Source organism: Vulpes vulpes, chromosome 3 (genome assembly GCF_048418805.1).
Source record: "Vulpes vulpes isolate BD-2025 chromosome 3, VulVul3, whole genome shotgun sequence".
In the NCBI taxonomy this organism is placed as follows: domain Eukaryota; kingdom Metazoa; phylum Chordata; class Mammalia; order Carnivora; family Canidae; genus Vulpes; species Vulpes vulpes.
The window spans coordinates 90,196,810-90,224,380 of NC_132782.1; the positions used below are offsets into that span (position 1 = coordinate 90,196,810).

The following is a 27,571-nucleotide window of genomic DNA, read 5'->3' on the forward strand; positions in this document are numbered from 1 at the left end:
CTCCCATCTCTTCTCATAAGGGCACTGATCCCATCACCAGGGCTCTGGCCCGGGACCCTACTTCCTCCCCCACTGAGGGCAGGGACCTCCCTGCTGTGTCCACTGGTCCTACCAGTGGCTGCTGACAGAGGGACCACAGGCAGGGCCAGTGAGGCCCCTGTTCCCTTCCTTAGAACGTTCAGGAAAGCGTCTGCAATAGTTAGTCCTGCTGCATCCCTTTGGGATACACACTGGGACCCACAGCTATTCCAACAGGACGCTGGGCCCCGTATCTGCTCTCTGGTCACCGCCTGTCCATGGACACAGCTGGCCATGCAGCCATGCCACGAGTGCCTTTCGCGGGTCTTCCCTGGCCCCCACACCCTGCTTCTCCTCTGAAGCTCAGCCCTTCCCTGCCCGCGGGCATGGTGGAGTTGGGTCCCTATCCGCTGACCGCTGCCTCCCTGAAGCTCGCCATCTGGCAGGGGCCTCGAGCTCAGTGTTTGCGTGCATGGCCTGTCCCTTCCTGCCAGCTGACTGCTCCATAAAGGAAGGCACCTGGCTGGCTGGTGCGGGGCTGCAGGCAGAAATCCAGGCAGTTGCTCTGGGCCTTGTTCCTGGTGCGGGGTGGGATCCCCAGGACGCCCGGAAACCCCAGAGGGGGGAGGGTGTGGGGTTCCCTGTCGCCACGGAGCCCTCACTCTTCCTCCAAAGGGACTGAGACAGGTTGCACAGCCCCACTGTCGAGCAAACAGTCTGGGCTGACTGATGCCCCCCAGCCGGTTGTGACGAGGGCCCTGCCCAGCCCCCGCGCTCCCTAGCTCCCTCCTCCTGCTCCACCGCAGGAACCCCAGAACCTGCCCTTCGACAGCTCAATGGGACAGCAGGACCCTGAAGACGCAGCACATCTGGACCAGAATCCTCGTGCCCCCTCTTCCCCTATCGCGTGTCCTCGGGCGCGTCACTAAGTGATGACAGCCTCCCCTGCCAGGAGCAGGTGCAAGATGGATCCGGGCAGCGGCGCCCCGCCGGCCTCCCGCCGCCAGAGGGCGCTGCAGGCACCGTTCAGACGTCGCGGACCCTCTTGCCTCGCTACCCCGGCCGCGCTGTTTTGCTTCCTGTTCTTCCGGAAGTTGGGGTGCCGAGGGTGGTGGAGGCGACTTCCGGTTCCGGGACGGCCGTGGCCGCGGCTCGGCACTGGGGGTGTAGGACTGTGGTGCGTGGGCCGCGGCTGGCGGCGACAGCGACCCCTGCCCGGCCGATCGGAGGCGGGGTTCGCGCGGCCCCCTCGAGTGGCTCGGCGGGGCAGGGCGGCGCGGCCCCTTCCGCCGCAGGTCCCGGGCCGCAGCGCTGACGGCCCCGGGACGAATGAATGAATGAGCCGGCGGGGGGACGGCGGACCCGGCGCCGGCCTTCCCCTCGGTGACAGCGCGGCGGCGGCGGCGGCGGCGCGGGACGGGGGACAGGATGAACCGGGCCAAGCCCGCGACCGTGCGCAGGCCCAGCGCGGCGGCCAAGCCGTCAGGTGTGCGGCCTGGGCACCCGGGGCGGGCGGCCTCCGGGTCACGGCACGCCCGAGGCCGGCGGGCTGGACTCCCCTGTGCCTCGGGTCCTTCCTCCGCAACGTGAGCTGTGGAGGAGTGGGTGGACCCGCAGCTACAGGGTGGGGAGGCCGGCCGTGCCCTGATGACCCTTGTCTGGTCCCCTCCAGACAGCGGGGGCTGGGGGTGCAGTCCGGCTCCACCACCACCCCCGCCATGGTGTAAGGTGCACGTTTCTCCACCTCCCCTCTCTGCAGGGCACCCTCCACCGGGAGACTTCATTGCTCTGGGCTCCAAGGGTCAGGCCAATGAATCCAAAACGGCGTCCACCCTGCTGAAGCCTGCCCCTTCCGGCCTGCCTTCCGAGCGCAAGCGGGACGCTGCAGCTGCCTTGGCGGGTGCCTCGGCCCTGACCGGCCTCACCAAGCGCCCCAAGCTCTCCTCCACGCCCCCGCTGAGTGCCCTGGGGCGCCTGGCTGAGGCTGCTGTGGCAGAAAAGCGTGCTATCTCTCCGTCCATTAAAGAGCCATCTGTGGTCCCAATTGAAGGTAGAGTCAGTCCCTGGGCTTAGATGGTGGAGATGGTGTTCCCACACAGCTCTGTGGTCTCCCCAGGGGTCAGTGAAGGCTGCCTCCAGGCCTAGCACCAGAGCTGAGCTGAGCTGGCCCTGGGTTCCCTGGAGAAGGGTTGAGCAGAGTCCGTCTGGGAGTTTGTTCTGCAAAGATGCAGGTGTCTATCCTGAGTGTGCTTCCAAATACCATCACAGACAGGGAAGCATTAATGAGACCCAAGGCAGCGTGGCACAGGCGGTGGGGCCCGAACATGCTATGGGAGCGGGTGCTGACAGGGGCAGTGAGTGCAGCGAGCCTCTGCAGCCTGGTCTTCCCGCAAAGCACAGGCATCCTGTCCTACGGCTGGGAGGTGGTTGGATGGTGTCTGTCCTTGCTCTTCCTGCCCCCACGTCGTGGGGGAGCTCCTGCCGTGCTGCCAGTCGCCATCTTTGGTAACAGCTTCTTTCGTTTGCCACCTGGTTCATCTCGGGTGTTTGCTGAGCACATCCTATGTGACGGAGCTCTATTCTCCATACTGGGGATGTGCAGAAACTGAGACCAGAGCCTTGTTCATGTGGGCTCTGTGTTCTACTGCTATCCTCTCTATGCTTCAGTAACCCCTGCAAGGCTGGAGGGTACTGTTCCTGCTACGGCCATCAGCTGGGTCGGGCCTGTGAGGTGGGCACTACCTGCCCTGCTCCCTCCCCAGCTGTGGCTATTGTCCTCCTTGGAGGCGGGCAACCATGGCATAGCCCTGACACCCTCACTCACTAGGTCTCTGCTGGTTTGCCCTGTTGCCCCCTGACAATCAGAGGGGGGTGCCCTGAAGGCGGGTTCTGCTTGGGGCTGCACCCTAATAATCGGGGAGGGTCTTGAAGGCAGGTTGCTTGGGGCTGCCCCCTGACGATTGGGGTGGGGCCCCTGAAGGCATGTTCTGCTTCGGGTGACCCCACAACGATGCCCTTCCTGCATCTGCCAGTGCCACCCTCCGTGCTGCTGGACGAGATCGAGGCTGCTGAGCTGGAGGGCAATGACGGCCGGATCGAGGGCGTGCTGTGTGGGGCGGTGAAGCAGCTGAAGGCCACCCGTGCCAAGCCCGATGGCGCACTGTACCTGAGCCTCATGTATCTGGCCAAGATCAAACCCAACATCTTTGCCACAGAGGGTGTCATTGAGGTGAGGGCTGGCTGGGTGGAGTGAGACAGGCTCTTGCTCTCTCCTCACACCCTCCCACCCTCTCCTTCCCTCCCCTGGGAGCACGCTGGCTCTGCCCTTTGTGCAGGGCACTGCTCCCCCTGATGATGTGCCCTCTTTTGCAGGCTCTGTGCAGCCTCCTGCGGCGGGACGCCTCCATCAACTTCAAGGCCAAGGGGAACAGTCTGGTATCTGTGTTGGCCTGTAATCTACTCATGGCTGCGTACGAGGAGGATGAGAACTGGCCTGAGATCTTTGTCAAGGTGGGTCTGCCTCTCCTGGGAGGCTCCCCTGGGGCCTCTGCACTGCCTGGGGTGATGGGGGCAGAGCGCTGGACCCTCGGGAGGAAGAAGAAGCCTGCCCGACTGTGCCATCCAGAGGCTGTGTATCTGGAGATCATGTTCTCACACACCTCTGTGGTCTCCCGGGGGTCAGTGACAGCCTGGTACATCTGTCTCTTGCCTTGGTCGCCAGGGAGATCAGCCTGGGAGCCGCCTCCCTACTCCCTGCTGCCCCAGGCAGCTGAAGACACTTGGGGAAGCATCTGTCTTAGGAGCAGAAGGGGTGGGCAGAAGCAAACTGCCCAGCAGGGGTCTGGAGTATGGATTTTATCACGTGCAGGTGTACATCGAAGACTCCTTGGGGGAGCGGATCTGGGTGGACAGCCCGCACTGCAAGACCTTTGTGGACAACATCCAGACAGCATTTAACACCAAGATGCCTCCCAAGAGCATGCTTCTGCAGGGGGAGGTGGGGCGCAGCAGTGGGGATCTCAGTGCTGGTAAGGGACGCTAGCTGGCTGGGCTGGGGAGAGGACAGAATGTCCCTGAGGGAAGGGCTGGGGTCGTCTTCCTCCCCAGAGCCCGCTGTTGGGGGTGGGTACTCGTGGAACAGTCGGGGGGTATGTCCACGAGTGGCTTGGTCTACAGGGAGCAGCCCTCATCCTTCCCTCACGGAGGAGGAGGACAGCCAGACGGAGCTCCTGATCGCTGAGGAGAAGCTCAGCCCTGAGCAGGAGGGCCAGCTCATGCCCAGGTAGGCACGCCATGTGCCCCCCCACTCCCCTGCAGGGCCCTGTGTGTGGCTGGAGGCTGACAGGGTGGGCCCATGGGGAGAGCCAGCCCTCCGTCTTTCCTCCCCCCTCTGGCCTAGGTACGACGATCTCACAGAAAGTGTGGAGGAGTACGTCCTTGACATGCTCCGTGACCAGCTTAACCGGCGCCAGCCCATCGACAATGTGTCACGGAACCTCCTGCGGCTCCTCACCTCCACCTGTGGGTATAAGGAGGTGCGGCTGATGGCAGTCCAGAGACTGGAGATGTGGCTGCAGAACCCCAAGGTGAGGGCGGGGAGGCGCCATGAGTCCATGCACGCAAGGGCCTCCTCCCAGGTTCTGCAGGGGCCGGGCTGTGTGCAAACATGACGAGGCACCGCCCGGCCCCCCCTGCAGCTGACCAGGCCAGCCCAGGACTTGCTGATGTCCGTGTGCATGAATTGCAACACGCATGGTGTCGAGGACATGGACGTTATCTCCCACCTGATCAAAATCCGCCTCAAGCCGAAGGTTCTTCTCAACCACTACATGCTGTGTGTCAGGTGCGGTGGGGTAGGAGCAGGTGGGCAGGCAGGCAGGTGGCAGGAGGGCAGCCACAGTCCGAGCCAGCATCCCTTGGCTTGTCTTGTGTCCAGGGAGCTGCTGAGTGCACACAAGGACAACCTGGGCACCACCATCAAGTTTGTGGTCTTCAACGAGCTCTCCAATGCCCGGAACCCCAACAACATGCAAATCCTCTACACAGTGCTACAGCATAGCTCTGAGCTGGCGCCGAAGGTAGGGTGCTTAGGTACCTGGCAGCCTTCTCCTGGGCTGGAGAGCAGCCCCTGGTGTGTGGGACTGGCCTCAAGCCTAGGGGCCCCATGCCAGACGTGGGGGCTCCAGGCCGGAGAGGAGCCATGGCATCACCTGCACTCCCAGGTGTTTGGACACAGCAGGTAGTGTGGTGCTGAGCCACAGGGGAGAAAGCCCTGGGAGGGGGCAGAGGGCTCAGTGAGCTCACACGGTGGCTTCTGAGTTCAGGTCAGGTCCAGAGCGGGTGCAGCCCTGCCACCTGTCTCTTTAGAACTAGGCTTCTTCAGGAGGCAGCACTTAGCCCCCAGAAAGGCTCCTGTTTCCAAGCCAAGGCCTGTCCCGCTGTCCTGAGGCCTGGTCTTTCCCAAATGAGGCAAGTGTGTCTGGTGCTGGCCTTTGGGTCCTGGCCGTAGAGTCCCTGGAATTCCAGGCAACTCTTGAACAGAGAGCCAAGAGCAGTGCTGGTGTCATTACCAAAATGGCTCAGCTGTGTGCAGGACACCAGGTGTGCGTGGTATCATGTCTCGCCTCTGCTCCTCCATCACCTAATAGCCCATCCCTGCAGCTGAGCACCTCAAATGTGGGTGCGTGTACACCCCTACCCCAGCCAGTGTCTTCATTAATCTGCTTTCTCGGTAATGAGGACGGCCCCCATGAGCCAGCTGTCAAGAGAGTGAAAGTCGTGTCCCCCGCTGTCACTTGCTGTGTGGGCCTGGCCAGCGTGGGGAAACAGGCAGGGACATTTTCCCAGAAGGACATTTTCCCAGAAGGAAGCCTCCCACAGGGCAAAGTGATGGGAGTGGAGTTGGTGGGGGTGGGGAGTGACCTCCTGGCGTGTCCTCTTTCCGCCCAGTTCCTGGCCATGGTGTTCCAGGACCTGCTGACCAACAAAGACGACTATCTGCGGGCCTCTCGGGCCCTGCTCCGGGAGATCATCAAACAGACCAAGCATGAGGTCAACTTCCAGGCCTTCTGCCTCGGGCTCATGCAGGAGCGCAAGGAGCCCCAGTACCTGGACATGGAGTTCAAGGTTACCCAGCCTGCCTTCCTCTGGGCTCCTGCAGCCTCTCCTGCCATCTCTGGGTGGCACCCTGTGTGGCCAGTCCCAGAAGTGGGCCTGGGTTCCATTATGTGTGAGGACTCAGGAGGGCCTGGCTGCATGTGGGAGAGCTCCCAGGCAGGTGTGGATGTGGGGATGGAATTGGAGTCGGTAGGCCAGAGAGACCCGAAGGGTGACATGCGTGGGAAGACAGGGCTGGCCCCAGGGAGATTTTAGTTTAATTTAATTTATTTATTTATGATAGTCACAGAGAGAGAGAGAGAGGCAGAGACACAGGCGGAGGGAGAAGCAGGCTCCATGCACTGGAAGCCTGATGTGGGATTCGATCCCGGGTCTCCAGGATCGCGCCCTGGGCCAAAGGCAGGCGCCAAACCGCTGCGCCACCCAGGGATCCCCCAGGGAGATTTTAGAATTTGAAGTGCAGAGGGAGATGGGGGTGGGGGGGTGGACAAACTGTGGAGCGTCTCCAGGGCCACATAGGTGAGTTGTCAGAGGACCTCACTTTCTTCTGCGGTTTGAGCCTTGCTGCCAGTCTGCTCCTGGTCCCTACACCGTCTCGTGCTGGCTATCTCCATGCACCATGCTCCCTGGGTATCCTGTGCCGGCTGCTCATGGGCAGGGGCCCTCTGGGGTGCAGGCCCCCACAGCACGCAAACCTTGTCATGCTGTACTTGCAGGAGCGCTTTGTGGTGCATATCACAGACGTACTGGCTGTGGCCATGATGCTGGGCATCACCGCCCAGGTGAAGGAGGCCGGCACCGCTTGGGACAAAGGCGAAAAGAAGAGTAAGGACCCAGGACAGACCCAACTGCACCCAGTGCCAGGGCAGAGATAGTGGGAGCGGCGGTGGGCTCTCCCTTGGCAGCTGGCCATCCCCAGGGCCCACCATCCCTGGACACTCAGGGAGCTTCTGGAAGTTGTCTGTTCTCTAGGCCCGGGGCCTGCTGTCTGCCTGGGGCATCTGCTCACTGGAATTGTGTGCCTTCAGGGGGCATTTCAGGCTCACAGTCCTGCCTCAGAGGGCAGGAGGGCAGGGGTGGTTGGTGGCGGCCTCCCTTCATTGCAGAGCCTGCTGGGAGTCTGGTATCGAGTCCTTTTGAAGGGATCACCTTAATTGAAGTCATGAAAAATTTGAAGAATGAAATCATTTGGAATTTAAGAGTTTTGTTTATCTCGGATTTTCTCAAGCCACAGGAGGCTTACGCCACACTCTGGGTATTCCTTCTGCTGCTGCGTTGGTGTGTCCATCTCTGTGTCCCTCCCGTAACCCATAGGAGATGCAGAGATGAGATGGATGCTGAGTGCCCCCTGATGTCTTGGCTCCTGTCCCTGTACCCGACTCCAGGAGGCTGCTGCGCAGATGTGCTATAACCCTACATGTCCTTTTCAGACCTCGAGGTGCTGCGCTCCTTCCAGAACCAGATTGCGGCAATCCAGCGAGATGCCGTGTGGTGGCTGCACACCGTTGTCCCCTCCATCAGCAAGCTCGCTCCCAAGGACTATGTGCACTGGTATGGGCCTGGTTCACTCTGCTTCTGCAGCAGTCACTTCTCTGGACTCAGCCCACAAGAGCCTGCCACGCCAGATGTGGCCATCCACTGGCACCAGCTTTGTAGCCAGAGATGTCCCTCCCGCCAGTGATACAGGCTCATCTGTGGGGTCAGACCTCAGGCATAGCCTGCCTTTGTGAGGACATGGGTGGGGTCCTTTCTGACAGCCTTACTGGGGGACTGCAGGATGCTCTTGAAGACACCACGGGAGCCCCTGCCTGGAGCGTGCAACTTCTGCACCTGTGGGGATATGTGTATTTCTGGGAGCTAATGGGGTGGGGAGGGGCCCCTGGGTGCCTGCATCCCGACAGCCTCTCTGTCCCGCACAGCCTGCACAAAGTCCTCTTCACGGAGCAGCCAGAGACCTACTACAAGTGGGACAACTGGCCACCCGAGAGCGACCGCAAGTGAGCATGCCTGCCGTGTGCGCAGGGGGGTGGGGGATCCGTTCCTGTGAGCACCATGGACCAGCCTCCTTCAAGCTCCCCGCCCCCAATCTGTTCTTCCTGGTCACCATCCCTGTCCCACCACCATCCTGGTGTGCTGTACCTGCTGTGTCTGCAGTGCTGTCCACTCCCAGGCTTTCAGCCACCTGTGTCCGTGGGACCGACAAACTCCGTTCCTCTGTGCCTCCCGTGCGTTCTGGAGTCGCTCCCGGCTGTCTTCACTTTGGGTCCCTGCTTCCCAGTCCAGCTTGCTTACCTGCTACCCTCCTGTACTCTCTGCCCCTCCTCGCATTGCAGTTTGGCAGGTTGTGGGTGGTGGCCGGTGTGTCTGTGCCCCAAGGTGTCAGGCCCCTTCACCCATTCTTCCCTGGCAGGGCCGGGTCTTATCCACAGAGGCCTTGGGTGAATGAGCATGAGAGGGAGTGGCCGTCATCCTCCCTGTGGAGTCGAGACTCGGAGCTGGGGCTTCTCCTGCATGTGGGGCACCCTCTGGGCTTGGGGTTGGTACCCGTGGAGCCCAGCCTCCACCTGCTCTTCCCGCAGCTTCTTCCTCCGCCTCTGCTCAGAGGTTCCCATCCTGGAGGACACACTGATGCGCATCCTGGTAATCGGGCTGTCCCGCGAGCTCCCGCTTGGCCCCGCGGACGCCATGGAGCTTGCTGACCATCTGGTAAAACGAGCTGCGGCTGTGCAGGCAGATGGTGAGGGACCCTCCAGACTTTGTCTGGGTACCTCCTGCTTGGCCCCTCGGCCTCCCACGGCTGGGCTCTGCTGCCCTCACCCCTGCAGAAGCCCTCTGGGCACCCACATGCATGCTCTCTGGCTGCTCAGGTGGGCCTGCCTCCAGGCATCCAGCCAGGTATCTGCTCCATCTCATAGCCTCATGCTCACTGGTCTCTGGAATTGGGGTGGGGCAGCAGACTTGTGTGTCCAGCAGTGATTCAGGGCCTGTTTCTGGAGCTCACTCTGGGACTTGCGCATATTCTCTGCATGATGAACTACGGCAGGTGCTGTGTCTGCCCCTCTGAAGGGCCACCATGGCCGTCCTAAGGGCAGCACTCCTGCTTGCGAGGCTGACGCACCTCTGGCTGCCTCTGGGCCAGCAGTTGAGCCCTCAATGTGGCTCCCATGCCAGGTCCCCACCTGCCCCTCGGCGTCTGGAGGCCAAGGCCCCATTTGCCTGCTGGCCTCCTATGGCCCAAGCCCTGTGCTTCGGGGCTCCTCTGGAGCATGTGAACTGCATTCTGGAACCTACCTGTGGCTCTCGGGTTTCAGATGTGGAAGTGCTGAAGGTGGAGAGGATTCAGCTGATCGATGCGGTCCTGAACTTGTGCACCTACCACCACCCCGAGAACATCCAGTTGCCCCCCGGGTAAGGTGCTGCTTGCCCACCTGAGGTGCCTATGTGCTGCTCCCCTGACCCCTCCACATGGTGCATGGCCTCAGGCCTGCTGTCCTGCCTGCAGCTGCATTTCAGAAACTTGCGCCCCTGCTCTCTCCCTTTGGTGTCCATACTTCATCAGTTCTTCTTTTCCTGTTTACTGCCATGAGTGCTTTCCTTGGTAGACAGCCCTTTCCTTGGTCTGTGCTGAGTTTTGTCCACTTTGTGTCATCCACATACACTTCACCCACTGAAAGTCACTGATGCACAGAGTGGGGCCACCACTGCCATAGTCCTATTTTAGAGCACGTCTCTCCCCCCTAAAGAAACCTGCACCCAGGAGCCAACACTACCCCCTCCCCCCCACACACACACCCTCAGCAGCCCGTAACCTGCTCTCATCCTGTTGGACACTTCACAGTGATAGGGGCACATGACACGTGGCCTGTGGCTGGCCTCCCTTGCTGAGCAGCACATTGTCAGAGTTCAGCTGTGGTATGACACTTACTTGCACTTCTTCCCTTCTCCTGGCCATGTAGCATTGTTCCATGTGGACTCCACACTTTGTTTAAGGTCCTGGCACCCTGTGAACTCTGCTGAGAACCGTTGCTACCTGCATCACTGCAGACCTGTGTTTCCGGTTCTCCTGGGGGACTCGCTGGGTCACATGGTTGACTGAGTTGCTGCTGGCTTCTCCATGGCGGTGCCCAGGGGATCCAGTCCTGCCACACCCGTGCCCATCTCTCCTTGTTCACCGCTCACCATCCTAGTGGATGTGTAGAGGTGTCACGCTGTGGCTTCCATGGGAGCTTCTCTGAGCACCGATGGTGCCTTTTGGCCACGTGTCCATCTTATCTGGAGAGATGTCTGGGTTCTTTGCCTGTTTTTAAATTGGTTTGTTTGGATTTTTGTTGTTGGATTTTGGGAGTTCTTTATATATTCTGAGTCTAGACCCTGAACAGGTCTATGATTTGCAGGTAATTATTTTCTATCTTGCGGGTTGTATTTCCACATTTTTGATAGTGTCCTTTGAGCTTTTGAGAGATAAGAACTTTAATTCTGGGAAAGTCTAGCTCATCTAGTTTTTTTGGGTTCTTGTTTTACGTCATTTTCTTTTTTTTTTAAGACTATTTATTAGGCACAGCCAAAGAGCACTAGCAGGTGGAGAGGCAGAGGGAGAGGGGGAAGCAGACTCCTTGCTGAGCAAGGAACCTGACATGAGGTGGGATTCCAGGACCCTGAGATCACTACCAGAGTCCAGGGCAGATGTTTCACCGACTGAGCGCTTCAGGCACCCCCTCTTGTGTCCTTTCTAAGGAGCTATTTCCTAGCCCAGGATCATGAAGATTTATTTCTCTGTTTCACGGTTTCAGCTCCCAGATTTAGGCCTTTGATCCCCCTAAGTTAGTTCTGTGCAGGGAGAGAGGCAGGGTCCAGGTCCATCTTGCTTTGGGTGGACATGCTGTTGGCCCAGTGCTGTGTGTTGACCGTGCGTGGTTTGTGTGGGGGCCTTCAGCTCTGCTCTGCCCAGGGAGGTGCCAACAATGTGGCCCTGTGTGCCTCTCTGATGCCATGTGGGTGCAGTGTCCTCCCCGGGCTCCCAGAGCTCTCTTGTGTGTTCTCCCAAGAACTTGAGTGTTTTAGGTCCCCTTTCATGTGAATGACTGGTGGTCTTGTACTTGGCACCATGTTGAAAAGCCTGTCCCCTCTCCCTGGTTGGCAGTCGGGTGACAATGATGTATGGGTTTTCTTCTGGGGCTCTCGGTTCTGTCCGTTGGGTCTGTGTGTCTGTCCCATGGCAGTAGCACTCTTCAAGCCCATGGGTCGTGCAGAGTTCTGAAGTCGGGAAGTAGGAGTCCTCTGACTTTGTTCCTCAAGACTGTATGGGCTTTTTTGGGCCCTTGTTTACAGGTGGGTTTTCCGGTCAATTTTCAGAAAAAAGCCCCATGGGATTTTGATGGGTTTTGCTGTGAACTTACAGATGAGTTTGGGGAGTGTGGCCGCGTTTATGATATTAAATCTCTGGTCTGCAAACATGGGACATCTCTGTTTGTTTAGATCCATAGCTTGTAGTGGGTCAGTCTTGTGCTGCTTCTCGTACATTTGTACGGAAGTGTCTCTGCCTCTCCGGTGCTATTTATTGTGCCCAGGATTCACTTCTTTGTTTCCTTTCTGGGTTCCTAGCGTGTGTTCTGCTTCCCGACCTGGTCTCTCACATGTGGCAGCCCATTTGCTCATCCCTCCAACTTGGCTTCTCAACTCTTTCTTCTCTCACAGTGGTTTTCTGTTCTAGCATCTAGAACTTTCTGTTACCTGTAGGAACTACACACTGATCCTAAGTGTGTCATAAATGTGACATTTAAATCAGAGTGACGGTGTTAGGATTTGCACAGGTGGATAGAGGATTGTTTCTGGCTCTCTCAGAAGAAGAAATAGACCCATAATGAGCACTTACTGAGGTTTTCCATCATGACTGCCCTCATTCCCACTTTGTAGACTGGACACCAGGGCTTAGTGACCTAAAGAACTTGGCTTAGGGGCTCAGCTGGAATGGGGACCTGGGCAGCAGAGCAGTGCCCACAGCCCCCTTCCTGGGCACGCTGGTGTTGTCAGACGACCAGATTCAGGAGTTGCAGGTGTCTGCATTTCAATCTTTGAAGTGACCCCCTCTCTGGTCAGTCACCAGCTGGTCTCTGAGCCATTCCACCCTGCTCAGGACTGAATTGCGTCACTGCCTCGCATGGCCGAGGCCAAGCCACACAAGACTATCCTTGCGTTTCAGGTACCAGCCTCCGAACCTGGCCATCTCCACCCTCTACTGGAAGGCGTGGCCCCTCCTGCTAGTGGTCGCAGCATTCAACCCGGAGAACATTGGTGAGCTTCCTCTGGCCAGCTCACAGTTGTCTGAGCCGGGTGCTGCTTTTACCTCCTGTCGGGGCATCTTGCTTGTTGGGACTCGGAATGGAGTCTGATGAGGGACTGGGTAGTGGGCTGAGACCCCAGGCAGGGCAGGAGTGCTGTGTTCTGGCCGCCACTTGCCATCTCCTTCTCCCCTAGGCTTGGCCGCCTGGGAGGAGTACCCCACGCTGAAGATGCTCATGGAAATGGTGATGACCAAGTAAGTCAGCGTGTGCACTGCTGGGGGCAGGGTGCCGAGAGCAGACCCTAGTCTGGGGGATGCTGGAAGCAGAGCAGACCCAGAGCTCCCAACTCGTTCCGAACTATCTCCTCTGCTGTGCAGCTGCTTGGGATTCCTTTTCTCAACTCGAAAGAGAAGACCCAGTCCAGTCCATTCTGGGTCTGCTGAGCATTAGTACTCTCTCCTCCTCTGGTTGAGGATGCGGTGGGATTGAGATGAGGGTCTTGGTGGCCGAGGTGCTCCAGGACCAGAGTGGGAGCAGGTCAGTGGATGGCCGGTGGTACACGAGGAGCAAGGGGGTGTGGCTAGATGGAGGTGCACGATGGAGACTCTGGGTGGACCAGGTGTAAATGTGAACACTGCCTAGGATCAGCACAGGGGACCGCTATGGTACATGGTGGGTGTGGGGCTTAGGCACAGCTGTGATGCCTGCTGCCAGGGCTGGGTGACTGTGCCCCACTGTAAGCCGGTCATCTGTTTCTAAAGAGTTGATTCAGTGGCACTGGTGCCCAGGTGGCTGGTGTGCTTGTGTTGTGCTGCCTGCCAGTCAGTGGAGTGAGATCTGGCTCCATCTGCCAGCATGCTTCTGAGAGGCATAGTGAGGGTGACCACGCAGAAGGCTGTGGTTGAGATGGAGCAGGGCCTGAGGCCGTGGCACATGCACACTCTTGTATGTGTGGATTTGGCATGTGGGAACCAGGGGCCTGTGAGGCTGTGGTGGGTGGGAACAGGACGTGTGTGAACACACACATGTGGGTGAGGCTAGGGTCAATGGGGACCAGGTGTGTGTGGCCCAAAGTTGGAGCCGCAGCTGTTCCTATTGTATCTCTAAAGGGCTGTCCTGAGGCTGATGCAGTGGGCAGACTTTGGGGCCCTAAAGACAGGTCTGACATGAAGGGCCATCGCAGGCAGTGGGTTTGATCTCAGAACACGTGGAGCTGGCTGCTTGTGTCGCTCGAAGCCGCATGTGCCTCTGGGAGCAGCTGGCCTATGGATCCCTGTGGGCTGGGATGCCTGCCCGTTGGAAGGGGATTCTGGCCCCGGGAGTACCAGATGAGCGGGTGTCCAGGATCCTGACCCCCATTGGGCCAAATTCTGGAGGTGGCTGGTGCGCCTGCCATCCCATGGAGGGAGAGTGGCTTGGCTAGCACAGGGGCTCCCTCTTAGACCCCAGATCTGGCAGCGTTGCTGATGGTCCCGCTGATGGTTAGCCTCTCGGATATGCTTGGTGGCTGAGGCTGTATGCAGGGCCTTCGTGGCAACCCTCCTTGACCCTGTGCGCTTTGTGGCAACAGCAAGCCTCAGACAGGCACGAAAGTATGTTCCTCCTGCTTGCTCCCCAGCAACTACTCGTACCCTCCGTGCACCCTGACCGATGAGGAGACCCGGACAGAGATGATTAATCGGGAGCTGCAGACTTCCCAGCGAGAAAAGCAGGAGATCCTGGCGTTTGAGGGCCATCTGGCAGCGGCTTCCACCAAGCAGACCATCACTGAGAGCAGCAGCCTTCTCCTGTCGCAGCTCACCAGCTTGGACCCTCAGTACGTTGTGCTCACCCTCCGGGGGCCGGGCCGGAACTGGCAGTGGTGGGGCTGGTGGGGCAAGGCTGGAGGAGCAGCCCCAGGACCCTCTGCATGAGCTGAGTGCACTTAGCAGCTGGGAAGCAGAGGGACTGCCAACCCTTCATGAGGGGGCCAACTCAGGTGGGACACAGGCTGTCCTCCTGCCCTCACCTGCTGCTGTTGCTTGGGGACACTGTGCACACACAGCTTCCTAATACACTCATGTCATCTGGGACCTTCAGAGGACCGCCTCGGAGGCCTCCCCCCCACATTCTGGACCAAGTGAAAAGTCTAAACCAATCCCTGCGTCTCGGGCACCTGCTGTGCCGGAGCCGAAACCCAGACTTTCTCCTCAACATCATCCAGAGGCAGGCGAGTTCCCCGCAGCTGCAGCTTCGGTGGGTGTGGTGGGGTGGGGGTGGGCTGGCAGAGGCATCAGCAGGAGGTGGGGAGGTGGGGCAGGGGGAACCCTGCAGAGACATCATCAGTCTCTCGCATTGAGACTGTATGTAACCAGAAGAGGGCACTCTGGGACACAGGGCCGCTCCTTGGCTCCTTGGCTGTAGGTGACTGCCGGCATGCAAGTGTGGCCATGACCTGTTGCTGCAGGAGCTTGGGGCAGCAGGCAGGTGGGTTGTGGCAGGGGACTCGGCAGATTCATGCTGGGAGGGGCTGAGTGTCTGCATCACCTGGCCCAGGCCTCCTCGCAGTCCATGCCCTGGCTGGCCGACCTGGTGCAGTCCAGCGAGGGTTCGCTGGACGTGCTGCCTGTGCAGTGCCTGTGTGAGTTCCTGCTGCACGACGCGGCGGACGATGCCACCTCTGGGGAGGAGGAGGAGGAGGGTGAGAGCAAAGAGCAGAAAGCCAAGAAGAGGCAGGTTGGTGCCCTCCCACCTCTCTGGGCTCCCCCCCGCAGGGTAGTATGTCTCCCCTGCAGTACCTGCCCTCCTCCCCCTGGGGTGCTGCATCCCTCCCACGGCCCCTTGGCCCACCCAGGGGTCTCCTTCACCCCTGCAGAGGCAGCAGAAGCAGCGGCAGCTGCTGGGCCGCCTGCAGGACCTGCTGCTAGGCCCCAAGGCTGATGAGCAGACCACATGTGAAGTGCTGGACTACTTTCTGCGGCGCCTCGGCTCCTCCCAGGTGGCCTCCAGGGTGCTGGCCATGAAGGTGAGGCCCCTTCGCGCCCCCCACACCTCTGCCTCCCGGCCCGAGTTTCTGTCTTATACCTTTTTCAAGCTTTTATTCTACCGGGTGCTGAAGTGGTGGCTGGGGTGATGTCTGGGAGAGCCAGACCCCTTCTTGCCTGCCCATTGTCCCTCCCCAGGTGCTGTGGGAAGGCCCCGAGAGGGACTCAGTGACCTTGTAAGCCATCTTGCCCTGTCTAGTGAGACGCTGGGCGACTTTCTAACGGAGCTGTCTCAAGCGGCTTCCTGGTTGTGTCAGTTCAAGCATCTATGGCAGGACGCAGCATGCTTGTTGGCCAGGCAGCCCCCATCTTCCTGGGGCTTTGAGAGAACATGCCCATCTGCCCACAGGGCCTATCCCTGGTGCTCTCGGAGGGCAGTCCGCGGGATGGGGAGGAGAAGGAGCCCCCGATGGAGGAGGACCCTGGGGACCCTGAGGCGCTACGGGGCTACCAGTGGCTGCTGCGCGACCTGCCCCGGCTGCCTTTGTTTGACAGCGTCAGGCCCACCACTGCCCTGGCACTGCAGCAGGTAGGGGTGCAGGGTGCTGCTGACGGCATGGGGGCAGGGGACGTGGGCCTATAGATGGAGCTCATGCGGCCCTTCGTCCCCAGGCCATTCACATGGAGACCGACCCGCAGACCATCAGCGCCTACTTGGTCTACCTGTCCCAGCATACACCCGTGGAGGAGCAGGGCCAGCACAGTGACTTGGCACTGGTGAGGGCATGGGGATGGTGACCTGCACCGGGACAGAGGTCGTGGGGGGTACAGCAGAGCCATCCGGCCCTGCTGCGGAGGTGGCAGCCCCAGGCTGAGCAGGAGCTGAGCAGGGCCAGCAGTGCAACCCTCTGCAAGTGCCGTGCTTGCTTCCTCGTGGTTTCTGCCCAGAGCAAGTATCGGGGGAGCCAGGGTCTGGGTGTGCTTGGGGCCAGTGTAGCTGCTGTGGTTAACAAGGCCTGGCCAGCTCTGTCACGTTCTTTGCCCCGAGGGCGGTGGTACTTGGGCTGTGACAGGGGTTGGGGCACCCATGGGCACGCTGGCTCAGGGAGGATAGGATGGGGTGCCTGGCCAAGCCGGGTGTGTTCTGGCAGGTCTTACACAGTGAGGGGGGTGGCCTGTTTCCTCTTTCCCTGTTGTTCTGGTCGGCTCTCTTGTGACCTAGCTGTCCTGTCTGCTGACACTGGCTCTGACCTCATGTGGGTCCTGTGGGTCCGGGGCTCTATGGGCTGAATGGATGTGGGTCCCTGGACATGGGGTCTTTTCCAAGTGTGTGCTTCTCGCTGAGGGGCCAGGTGGGAACAGCAGCCCAGGCCTTGATGCCCTGGCCCGAGTTGGCTCCGATGGGCAGCATGGGACAGCTCCTGGTCTGTGTGCCAGGCACGACTGTGTCTGGCTGTTGGCTTTTGTCTATGGGTCTTGAGAAGCGTGTGCTCCTGTTGGTCACGGGCTGGGGTCAGCGTTCCCTCCTTGCCGGCACATGCTCCCCTCTGCTAGCAGGGTGGGTTATGACAGCCGTTCCTGTTGGTGCACCTACCACATGCCACTGGGTCTCGGTGACCCTGGCTATGGCTGCACAAGCTCCCATGATGCGGCCTTGAGGTGGGCCACTGCTGGCTGTCAGCTTCGTGGAGACAAGATGACGAGGCTGGCAGGGGAGGCCCTCTGATGGCCCTGCTTGCTGCCCCCAGGATGTGGCCCGGCTGGTCGTGGAGCGGTCCACCATCATGTCTCACCTCTTCTCGAAGCGCTCCTGCAGTGCTGAGTCGGACGCCGTGCTCGTCGCCTTGCTCTCCATCTTCTCCCGCTATGTGAGGCGCATGCGCAAGAGCAAGGAAGGGGAGGAGGTGTACAGCTGGGTAAGGCTGGTGGGCGAGTGCTCCCCGGGTAGAGCCCCCAGCATCCTGCCACAGCCCAGCCACCCTCCTCTTCCTCCTGCAGTCGGAGTCCCAGGACCAGGTCTTCCTCCGCTGGACCAGTGGAGAGACGGCCACCATGCACATACTGGTGGTCCATGCCATGGTCATCCTCCTGACACTGGGGCCACCCCGAGGTGAGTGACCTGCCGGTGTGCCAGGGGCAGCTCCTGGGTCTGTGCCAACAGGCTTCTTCATGCTGTGAGCTCCAGCCCCGCCAGGTAGGGGTGCATAGCAGGTAGAATGCCTGCACTTGCTTGCGGCTTTGGGCAGGTCCCCGTAAGGAGGAGATGGGATCCTTTGTCTACCTGTCTTAGAGAGTTTGGCGGAAAGCACCCTGGATCCTCTGTGTGGCAGGAGAGCTCTCAGGGGCTGCAAAGCTCCATGGATTAACAAGTCTGTGATCTCTGGTGCCTCTTCGCCACCCCAGCCCGTGGTGTTGTGTCATTGGGAGGCCACTTTGCCATGTCTGCGTCTCCAGGTGCTCCTAGCCCATTGGTGAAACTCTTGGTTTCTGGAAGTGGAGGTATAGACACAGGGCTGCCTGTTGAGCTGTCACCGAGCCCCAGAGCTGTGAGCTCCAGCTCCTCTGCACAGGCCCTCCCCTCGCTGGCTGTGGACTATCCATATCCCTCTAGGTGGCTGAGCTCTCTTCAGCCTGGCAGCCTTCCCTCCACCCCTTCCTGGCCAGCTGCCGTGACCTGGTCTGCCATGTGCTTGTGTCTGGGAGGGGAAGGCAGGGCAGGGACAGGGCCTCTTACTGGGATTGGTGCCGTGTGGGCTCTGCTTGGAAGGTGGCCCCTCAGGACAGGAGTTCATGAGCCCTGTGCAATGAGTGGAGGCTGGCCTGATGTCAGCCTTGGGGAGTGGGGAGCAGAAGGGAGCTGGCTCAACTGAGCAGTGGGGTGGGAAAGTGCTGGCGGGGAATGCTAGACTGTCACAAAAAATCCCTCAAGGTGGACTGGCCGGCTTTAGGACCTGCATGCCCTCAGCTGGAATGGGGGTGCAGAGATTGTGGGGTTAGATACACAAGCCACACAGAGCCCCTGGCAGCAAAAGCAGGCCACCTCTCCTGGTCCTGTGAAGCCTCCATTCCCTCTTACACGGCAAGGAAATGTGGCTCTTCCAGCCTCAGCCTTCACTCCCTCGGGGGCGGGGGAGGGGGGAGCTCCCTAACCTCAGAGGTTAGGACGGCCTTGTTGAGCTATTCTGCTGCTTACCACCTTGTCTCCCCGAAGCTGGTGATGGCGAGTTCCAGGCTCTGCTAGATATCTGGTTCCCGGAGAAGCAGCCTCTGCCCACAGCCTTCCTGGTGGACACGTCTGAGGAGGCCCTGCTGCTGCCCGATTGGCTGAAGCTGCGCATGATCCGCTCAGAGGTCCCTCGCCTGGTAGACGCTGGTACGGGGGTGGGCTGGCCTCATACCTCTTGTATAAGCCTGGGCATTCCCATTATCACATGTTGGAGGGGATAGCTTGGTAGCCATATAGGCGCTGGGGCGTTCGTTATGCAGCAGGTGCTCATGGGGGTCTCGGGAGGCATGGCACTGTGCTGGGCTTTGTAGTGAGCACCATGCTACCCTGGCCCCGAGCACCAGCCCCTCATTGTCTGGCAGGGAGGCCAAGGGGCCCCATGGGAGTGAGCAGTGCCAAAGGCCAGAGAGAAAGTGTCCCGGGAGTTTTGAGGGGAGACGAAAGGGCTGGGTCCTCTGCACTGGTTCTGGGGGATGGAGTGGGAGGGGGGTGGCCTGTTTGAGGAGGAACACTGTTCCTGCAGCGGCCAGTGCAGGTGAGTAGCACCTGGCCAGGGGAAGACAGCCTGGGAAGCAGTTTGGTACACAGTGGGCCTAGTTTGGGAAGCAAAGGGAGAGCACACTCTAAGGAGCCTGTACTCCTTTTAAGTCACAGGGAGCCAGTGACATTTCTAGGGGAGCTCAGGGGCAAGAAAGAAGGAGCCACAGGGCTTGCACATGGCTTCAGGGGGCGGAGTGGGGGAGCCAGCTTAGGAGCCGAGCAGTGAGCTGTGAGCCTTCTGGGGCAGGGAGTCTTCCCTGGGGCCCAGGGACACTGAGCGAGGGGTCACCAAGCAAGTGTCACCCTCAGCCCTACAGGACCTGGAGCCCCAGCAGCTGCTGCTCTTCGTGCAGTCCTTCGGCATCCCCGTGTCCAGCATGAGCAAACTCCTCCAGTACCTGGACCAGGCAGTGGCTCATGACCCCCAGACCCTGGAGCAGAACATCATGGACAAGAGTAAGAGTCAGGGATCCACGTGTCTGCTGCATTCTTTGACCGAGCGCCTTGGGCCCTGCATGAGTGACAGGGATGGTCTGGGGGCAGAGGGCACTTAGGGCAGGCACTCTTGGCAGGAAGTCAAGCCTGGAGCACTCAGGAGAAGCCGGGCTGCTGTGTCCCAGCACACCCCGGGCATCCCAGGTGTCTGTAAGTGCTCTGGGGTTTGTGGATGGAGGAGCTGCAGGGGTGCACTCAAGGCTACCAGGTCCTTTGCTGAAAGATCCTGTAGCTCAGGTTGTGAAACCATGAGCTGGGGTGTTTGGGGAGCAGGGATGGTATTCCCAGAGCAGATTTCTATGGAATGGGGGGGACACTCGCTCTCCTAGATTCAGGTGTTTTAACTACTGGCTGCTGGCCCACAGATTACATGGCTCACCTGGTTGAAGTTCAGCACGAGAGAGGAGCATCCGGAGGCCAGACCTTCCATTCCCTACTCACAGCCTCCCTACCACCACGACGAGGTACCAGCCTGTCCCCCTGCCTCTCAGCTCAGCCCACGGCAACATAGGGCCTCCCCAGACCCAGAGCACACACTTGTCAGCTGCCGGGGTGCGACTTCCCAATGTAAAGGCCCTGCTTCTTGTGGCCCTCAGCGGGCCTGAGTGTGGCTAGGGTGCTTGGGGGGTTCCAAGCTCCTGCTCTAAGCCAACCATGAAGGGTCACCACCTGAAGCCTCTTCCTCTTTCTCTGCAGACAGCACAGAGGCGCCAAAATCCAAGAGCAGTCCGGAGCAGCCTTCGGGCCAGGGACGGACCCGGGCTGTGACCCAGGTGCGAGTGCTCGCCCCTGAGGATGACCTGGCCGGCATGCTCCTGCAGGTACCGCTGCTGCTGCCTGGGACAGTCTCTCCAGAGGTGGGGTTCCCCCAGGCTCAGGGAGGGAGGGGCTTCATCCTACAACTCCACATCCGTGGGGGACACGCTGGAGCCTGTTGTCCTAGTCAGAGCTGGGCGACCCTGGACCAGCCCCTTCCCTCCCTCCTGCCTCAGCGCCCTCACTGGGGAAAGTGGCTGGTTACCATGCCTCCCACCCCACTTGGGTCGTCAGGTGTGTTCTGCTTTGAGGGTGGTGCCTGGAGGCGGCAGGTCTCTGCAGGACTGGCTCAGTTGGCATGAGCCCTCGGCCGCATGTGGAGTCCTGAGGGCCGACCTACTCTGATGATAACGTGCTTCGTTTATACCCCATACAGTGTGCCTTCTAAAGCGGAGGGTCCCTGACTTTCAGCCTGTCCAGAGTTGTGTAGCTGTCGTTTCTGTGCACTTAGGAGAGTTGCACAGAAACTCCCTAGCATTCTCCCCCTAGCCACTGCCGCCCCGCTTCCTGACCCCGCACCTCTTGTGGACACACATGTGCAGCCTGGAGTCCCCGTGTGGGTGCTCATCTACTCACACGGCGACGTTCACTGTTGAGTGCTTGTGTCTTTTCTTGCTCACACGCTTGCACACACACTCTGTCTTGACTGGATTTCCCTGGACTCCCAGGCCCGTGCTTGGGATGCTACGGCCCACTCACACCCTCTGGGTTTGGTGCTCCGTTCTGTAACTGGGGCGACCAGTGTTTGCAGGGCGGTGGGCTAGCCTGCAGTTTCAGCCTAAGCAGGGACCCCCATGCAGGCCCCCGTCAGGAGTCCTGGGCGCCCACCCTGGGTGCTTCCTTGAGCATCCAGTAGAGACCGCTGCTGGCAGCACCTGGCACAGTCCGGCCAACAGGGCATTAGCAGTTGTGGCACAGGTGCAGGGCACAGCAGTCGCACCTCTGCTGAGCCTGCCTTCCTGATGCTGCTCCTTTTTCTGCACCAGATCTTCCCGCTGAGCCCAGGCCCACGGTGGCAGAGCTCTAGTGCCCGCCCTGCTGCTCTTGCGCTGCAGCAGGCCTTGGGCCAGGAGCTGGCACGAGTCCGTCAGGGGAGCCCTGAGGTGTCAGGTGTCACAGTGCGACTCCTGCAGGCCATTGCTACCCTGCTCAACTCCCCGCATAGCGGAGCCCTGGTGATGTCCATGCACCGGAGCCACTTCCTTGCCTGTCCTCTGATGCGCCAGCTCTGCCAGTACCAGGTGAGTGTGTCTGCAGCAAAGTTCTGGGCTGTGGGGAGCCACGCAGGAGGGCCACTGCGTGAGTTCCAGCACCTTGCATCCCAGGCTCTGCCCAGCTGAGTGTCCTAGCTGTGTCCCTCTGTGGGCCTTGATCCTTGGTTTCTCAATGGACAGAGGACATAGGCTTCTACATAGCTGGGTACGGAACACCTACCTCTGTTTATGGAATGTTTCCAGTAAGGAGAAGGAGGTAGTGGGGGTAGTTCCCAGTCTGTGCCTGTGCCCTGGATTTCGTAGTCTGGTACTGTGTGTTATTCCGCGTGCACGTACACGTGAACGTATTAGTGTTTGTACACGTGCATGTGTATGGTGGGGCATCTCATTTTTCTTCCTGAGCTGTGAGAAGGTGAGTCTCAAACAATAGGATATCTCACCAGCTCTGGAGTTTGAAAGGGTCTGTCTGAGGCCCTGGCGCATCAGGGGCAGCATGATGGCCAGAGACTCTGTTCTGGCCTTGCCCTGGCTCTTGTGCCAGTTCTGAGCTGCGGGTTGTCCCCACAGCGCTGTGTGCCCCAAGATACCGGCTTTTCATCGCTCTTCCTCAAAGTGCTCATGCAGACACTGCAGTGGCTAGACGGCTCCGCTGGGGAAGGGGGGCCCCTGCAGGCCCAGCTCAAGCTGTTTGCTGCCCAGTACTCAGCACGCCGCAGGATCAGCGATGGTGAATGCTGGCAGGTTTCTGGGGGGTGGGGCCTCAGGCTTGCGGCCACTCCCTGGGGCTAGGGGAGAGGGGCCAATGGCCTCCTTAGTGCAGGGGTGTTAGCCCTGGTGCTCTGTGGGCCCCAGATGGACATCAATGTGGACGTGGCTGAGGGGTTGGAAAGCTAGGGCTTTGGGGAGCAAAGTAGGATCCCTAGCGGGAAGTGCATGTGAGACCTAGGGTCTTCCTGGGCAGAGCAGGTCACAGGGGCAGAGGCCTGTACCCTGGGTCACATATGTGCTTCCTTGCAGCACGGAGTGGGCTCCTGCGTCTGGCTGAGGCCCTGGCATTCCGAGGGGACTTGGAGGTGGTCAGCTCCACTGTCCGGGCTGTAGTCACCACCCTCAAGTCAGGAGAGAAGTGTGGTGTGGAGCCTGAGCTCGTCGGCAAAGGTACCTCAGGGCTAGGAACTGAGGCTCCCCAGTTTGGCTGCCTGGTGCAGAGGTTCCCTCCTGGATGCCCCCAAAATGAGGGCTGTGGAGAGGAGTGGCAGTCTGCCAGGAAGGCCCCATGTCCAGCAAAGTAGCCCTGGCTTGGGCTCTGCTGTTGGGATTTTGTGCATGTGGGGAACCCCCCTGCCCCCGCCTCCATGATGGACTCAGACCCGTAATCTCTCTTGAACCTTTTTCCTGGGGCAAGAGCCCAGAGCCACTGCTCACCATGGGCCACCCCAGCCTAGGCATGCAGGGCCTCACTGGCCTGTGGACACCCTGGCTGGAGTGACACGGTACATGCTTTCCATTTTCCCTACAGTCCTCCGGGGTCTGATTGAGGTGGGGTCGCCTCACCTGGAGGAACTGCTGGCTGCGCTCTTGGCCCCTGCCCCCATCTCACCGACCTTGAGGCCTGTGGCAGTGGTGAGCTCCCTGCTGCTGCAAGACAAGGAGCCCCCAGTCCCAGGGGAGCCAGAAGCTGATGGCAGCAGGTGAGCTGGCAGGGTGATGGCCGATCTGTGGGTGGCCCTGACTGGTTGTTTCTGAGCCCTCTCCCCACTTTCCCTTCAGTTCAGAGGCTGTCCAGCTGGGACCCTGCTCAGGGCTCCTGGTCGACTGGCTGGAGATGCTGGACCCTGAGGTGATCAGCAGTTGCCCTGACCTGCAGCAGAGGCTGCTGTTCTCCCGGAACGAGGTGGGCTGTGCTCTGCTCTGAGGGCTGATGGCCTATGCTAGCTTGGGCATGCTGGGTACGGGGCTCCCAGGACAGCCTCCATGTGGACTCTTTCCACTGGTTCCAGCAGAAGCCCGGGCCTCTCACTGGCCAGGATGGGTGCCCTGTCCCTTGTGACCAGTTATTGCAGTGGCCAGATCTACTTGCTAAGGCAGGCGGGTAGGAGGGGGACCAATGCTTTGTGGCCCTGAACCTCCTGCAAGGATGGGAGGTCCTGTGGTGAGCCAAGCAGAAAGTGGAGCTCAGTACCTCGCTAGGGATGGGTCCCCCGAGAAGCCTGTGGGGAGGATCTGGGCATCTCAGAGAGCTCTGATCACCCTTCTGTGTCCCCAAGTCCCCCGATGTACTCCCAGTCTGTGACCTTTGGATAAGACTCTGGGGGTCCTGGGAGCAGGAGTTGGGGATTTGGGTGTTTCTCATTTCTTCATTTGTGTGTACTTGCTGTCTCTGAGGTGCTGGTTTGGGTCAGCACATGCTGTATCTGTAGCATGCCCCAGCAGGGCCCCATGTGGTTCAGGGCTGCCAGACTTGCTCTGAGGCAGGAGCTCCAGGTTGTTCTGGAAACAGCCCTCTTCCTCTCCTTTCTAACTGCTCGAGGCCAGGCAGCCAGTCTGCCCAGCAGGGACCATATCTCATGCCCTTCCTCCGCAGGGCAAAGGTCATCCAGGCCCCCAGGTGCCATCCTTCCGACCCTACCTGCTGGCCCTCCTGACTCATCAGTCCAGCTGGTCCACATTGCACCAGTGTATCCGCATCCTGCTGGGCAAGAACCGGGAGCAGAGGTGAACACCCTGAACCTACCTCTCTGGCAGGCCAGGTGGTATGGTGGCCACATCAAGGGGCCCTCTAGTTATCTGATCCAGCCCACCGCATACTACTACCCTGAGAGGGGGCCCTGCAGCAGGTGTTACCACCCTGGGGGTACAGAGTCCACCTGGTCCAAGTGTCGCTGCTCTGGGTGACCACCAGATGGTCAGCAGGTGAAATGTGCACTCCTCGGATAGTCTCCATGGTTGCTGTCCATGCTGTGTGCTGTGGGGCCAGCAGGCCTAGAGGGTGGGCAGGACCGATGTTCGTTTTGCTGATGTGAGGTATGGAGAGGTCAGATGGGGCAGGGTGGCCCGTATCCTTGAACAGCTGACCTGGGCACATACCTAGAGAGTGTATGAGAAAGTGGTGCTTGCAGCCTAAACTTTCCAGCACCAGGGCCTGTCCTACCTTTTGTTTTCTCCTGCATCTAATATTTATCTTTTGCCTGGAAACTGAGACAAAGCTCCCATGTCTTTACAGGTTTGACCCTTCAGCCTCTCTGGACTTCCTCTGGGCCTGCATCCACGTTCCACGGATCTGGCAGGGAAGGGACCAGCGCACCCCTCAGGCAGGTCTTGGGGGCACACCGCCCTGCAGGGTGGGGTGAGGCGTGTGCAAGCCTGTCCCGTCTGTCTTGGTGCTGACTGATGGGGCTGGTTGCAGAAGCGGAGGGAGGAGCTGGTACTGCGGGTCCAAGCGGCAGAGCTCATCGGCCTGGTGGAGCTGATCCTGGCAGAGGCAGAGGCCAAGAGCCAGGACGGGGACGCTGCTGCCTGCAGCCTCCTCCAGGCCCGGCTGCCCTTGCTGCTCAGCTGCTGCCGTGGACATGACGAGAGCGTTAGGAAGGTGACCGTGCACCTGACGAGCTGCCTCCAGCAGTGGGGCGACAGGTGAGGGCGCCCACCCTTTGCCCGTTCCCCCCACCCCCTGTCCCCCCAGCAGCCCCACCCCCCAGCAGCCCCACCCCCCATGTCTTGCAGTGTGCTGGGCAGGCGCTGCCGGGACCTGCTGGTGCAGCTCTACCTGCAGTGGCCGGAGCTGCGGGTGCCGCTGCCTGAAGCCCTGCTGCACAGTGGAGGTGCCACTGGGAGCAGCACCTGCAAGGTGAGCAGAGGGTGGGCGGCCTGATGAGGGGGTGGTCGGGACCGCTTCTGACCCCTGTTCTCTCCTGGGGCGGGTGCAGAAACCCAAACCAGGTAGCCGAGAGACACAGTTCTCAGATTTAAGAACAAAGGAGGACATATGAGTGGTGCTGGTGCATCTGGGCGGCCCGTTTTCAGGGGCACCTCAGAGCGCCCCTCACCCCTCTCGCCTGTGGCGCCTCCTGGAGGGCCCAGAGGCAGTCTTCTCTCCTTAAAGCAGCTCCTCAGGCTGTGGAGCAGAGCAGAGGAGCTTTCCGCCCGCACCCCATTTCTCCTTTATAAGGCACTGTAGACACACAGCCTGCTGCCTGGAGCTGGCATGGGGAGTGGTGGCGGCTGCATGTGCTGACTGCCCAGAGCGTCCCTGTGCCCCTGGCACCCTCTCCCTGCACTCCCTTGCCCTTGCCTCAGAGTTTGGGCTTCTTGGAGAATTCTCTCTGGGGAGTCGCCACACATGCTTCTCACTGGCCATCTTTGGCTCAGCGTGGTCCCAAGACCCAGCAGTGCTGCAGGGCGTCACACCAGCTTGCTTCCTGTACCCCTGCCGGCAGACACTGGCACCGTCAGACTGCACAGCCTTGCGCTCGTGCAGATCTGTGTGTCATCTGCTGGCGCTGCTTTGGGGAGGATACGGAGGTGGTGTGCAAGTCTGACAGGCCTTCCGCACCCACCTCCGTGGTTTAGCTTCGAGTAGGACTTGTGACATTTTTAGTACAATGCAGGGAAGTTGGTTTTTTATGACGTTTCCTTCTGTTTTTTTATACATATTGTTTTGTACAGTTGAGGTCATGCTTCATACACCATGTCAGTTTCACATGTCCATCAACACAGTACCTTGGCATCGAGTGAGAGCATTTATTTTGTGCAGGGGTGAACTTTGAATACCATGTGTGAGGCTTTCTGGAGGCTTTGGCTTTGGCCTGTTGGACAGGCACCCAAAAGCACAGGAGTTGGGGGGGATAAGAGGGACAGCTTTCTCTGGTCACTGTGCGGCCATTCCAGGTCCTTGGGGAACCTGGGGCTCTCCACCCCCAGTGAGCCGTATCACAGGCCCTTCCAAGGTGGACTTGGGCCCTGGGTAGGGCAGACAGATGAGACGCCAGGGCTATAGGTGGCCCCCAGTCCTCACTGCCCCCATCTCCTCAGCTGGACGGCCTCATCCACCGCTTCATCACCCTCCTTGCGGACACCAGTGACTCCCGGTCATCAGAGAACAGAGTGGCCGATGCTAACATGGCCTGCCGGAAGTTGGCTGTGGCCCACCCCATCCTGCTGCTCAGGTACCGGTGCCCTGCTGCACTCCAGCAGGCCCTCTGGTGGCTCTTCACATCCTGGCTGTGCTCGGGTGCTCCTTGAAGAGCAGGTTCTGTGTCTAAAAGCTGCTGTGCAGAACATAGGACAGGGACAGCCCATGCGGCACAGGTATGGCTGTTGGGTTCTTCCTGACTGAGCCGGAGCCAGGCCCAGGGCTCTCCCTGGAGGTGGGTCAGGAGAAACACCACCTCACAGATGTGGAGCCAGGTGGGGTGGGCAGGATGCCCAGTACCCGGCCCCTCAGGCTGTGCCCTGCAGCTTGTTGGAGCTGGGCATGTCCGTGAGCCCCAGGCTGTGTGGGCAAGCCAGGGTGGGCCGCTCTGCCTCTTGTGCTCCAGAGAGTGGGTTTCCTGTGGGGTCGGGCCGGAGTGTTGGATTTTTGGGGGAGCCGACCCCTGAGCACTCTTGGTTATCCCCAGGCACCTGCCCATGATCGCCGCGCTCCTTCACGGCCGCACCCACCTCAACTTCCAGGAGTTCCGCCAGCAGAACCACCTGACCTTCTTCCTGCATGTGTTGGGGGTCCTGGAGCTGCTGCAGCCTCAGGTGTTCCAGAACGAGCACCAGGGGGCGCTGTGGGACTGTCTGCGCTCCTTCGTCCGCCTGCTGTTGGTGCGTGGGCCTCTGCCTTTCAGACGGCCCACCCTGGGCAGTGGGGCCCCTCCTGAGCCCGTGTGCCCCTGTCACTCCTCTGCCCACTGT

At 60.1% G+C, this 27,571-nt stretch overlaps 1 protein-coding gene across 1 annotated transcript in view; it reads left to right on the forward strand.

Annotated features, from left to right (window-relative positions):
- The first annotated feature begins 1,150 nt into the window (after positions 1 to 1,150).
- Positions 1,151 to 27,571, forward strand: part of INTS1 (integrator complex subunit 1) — a 30,004-nt gene continuing 3,583 nt past the window's right edge. Inside the window, exons 1-40 of the mRNA XM_026011298.2 lie at positions 1,151 to 1,504; positions 1,778 to 2,068; positions 3,051 to 3,247; positions 3,391 to 3,528; positions 3,887 to 4,046; positions 4,195 to 4,300; positions 4,418 to 4,604; positions 4,716 to 4,861; positions 4,955 to 5,096; positions 5,968 to 6,144; positions 6,852 to 6,960; positions 7,566 to 7,686; positions 8,055 to 8,132; positions 8,715 to 8,872; positions 9,447 to 9,543; positions 12,335 to 12,426; positions 12,610 to 12,670; positions 14,035 to 14,232; positions 14,496 to 14,625; positions 14,952 to 15,131; positions 15,271 to 15,420; positions 15,789 to 15,968; positions 16,052 to 16,156; positions 17,128 to 17,295; positions 17,378 to 17,489; positions 18,591 to 18,752; positions 19,455 to 19,601; positions 20,006 to 20,104; positions 20,337 to 20,461; positions 21,443 to 21,697; positions 22,238 to 22,397; positions 22,688 to 22,828; positions 23,190 to 23,361; positions 23,441 to 23,564; positions 24,255 to 24,385; positions 24,894 to 24,981; positions 25,077 to 25,303; positions 25,394 to 25,517; positions 26,702 to 26,835; positions 27,289 to 27,481. Coding sequence (XP_025867083.1) covers positions 1,447 to 1,504; positions 1,778 to 2,068; positions 3,051 to 3,247; positions 3,391 to 3,528; positions 3,887 to 4,046; positions 4,195 to 4,300; positions 4,418 to 4,604; positions 4,716 to 4,861; positions 4,955 to 5,096; positions 5,968 to 6,144; positions 6,852 to 6,960; positions 7,566 to 7,686; positions 8,055 to 8,132; positions 8,715 to 8,872; positions 9,447 to 9,543; positions 12,335 to 12,426; positions 12,610 to 12,670; positions 14,035 to 14,232; positions 14,496 to 14,625; positions 14,952 to 15,131; positions 15,271 to 15,420; positions 15,789 to 15,968; positions 16,052 to 16,156; positions 17,128 to 17,295; positions 17,378 to 17,489; positions 18,591 to 18,752; positions 19,455 to 19,601; positions 20,006 to 20,104; positions 20,337 to 20,461; positions 21,443 to 21,697; positions 22,238 to 22,397; positions 22,688 to 22,828; positions 23,190 to 23,361; positions 23,441 to 23,564; positions 24,255 to 24,385; positions 24,894 to 24,981; positions 25,077 to 25,303; positions 25,394 to 25,517; positions 26,702 to 26,835; positions 27,289 to 27,481 — 5,823 coding nt within the window. The 5' untranslated portion in view covers positions 1,151 to 1,446. The remainder of the gene's footprint in view (positions 1,505 to 1,777; positions 2,069 to 3,050; positions 3,248 to 3,390; positions 3,529 to 3,886; positions 4,047 to 4,194; positions 4,301 to 4,417; positions 4,605 to 4,715; positions 4,862 to 4,954; positions 5,097 to 5,967; positions 6,145 to 6,851; positions 6,961 to 7,565; positions 7,687 to 8,054; positions 8,133 to 8,714; positions 8,873 to 9,446; positions 9,544 to 12,334; positions 12,427 to 12,609; positions 12,671 to 14,034; positions 14,233 to 14,495; positions 14,626 to 14,951; positions 15,132 to 15,270; positions 15,421 to 15,788; positions 15,969 to 16,051; positions 16,157 to 17,127; positions 17,296 to 17,377; positions 17,490 to 18,590; positions 18,753 to 19,454; positions 19,602 to 20,005; positions 20,105 to 20,336; positions 20,462 to 21,442; positions 21,698 to 22,237; positions 22,398 to 22,687; positions 22,829 to 23,189; positions 23,362 to 23,440; positions 23,565 to 24,254; positions 24,386 to 24,893; positions 24,982 to 25,076; positions 25,304 to 25,393; positions 25,518 to 26,701; positions 26,836 to 27,288; positions 27,482 to 27,571) is intronic.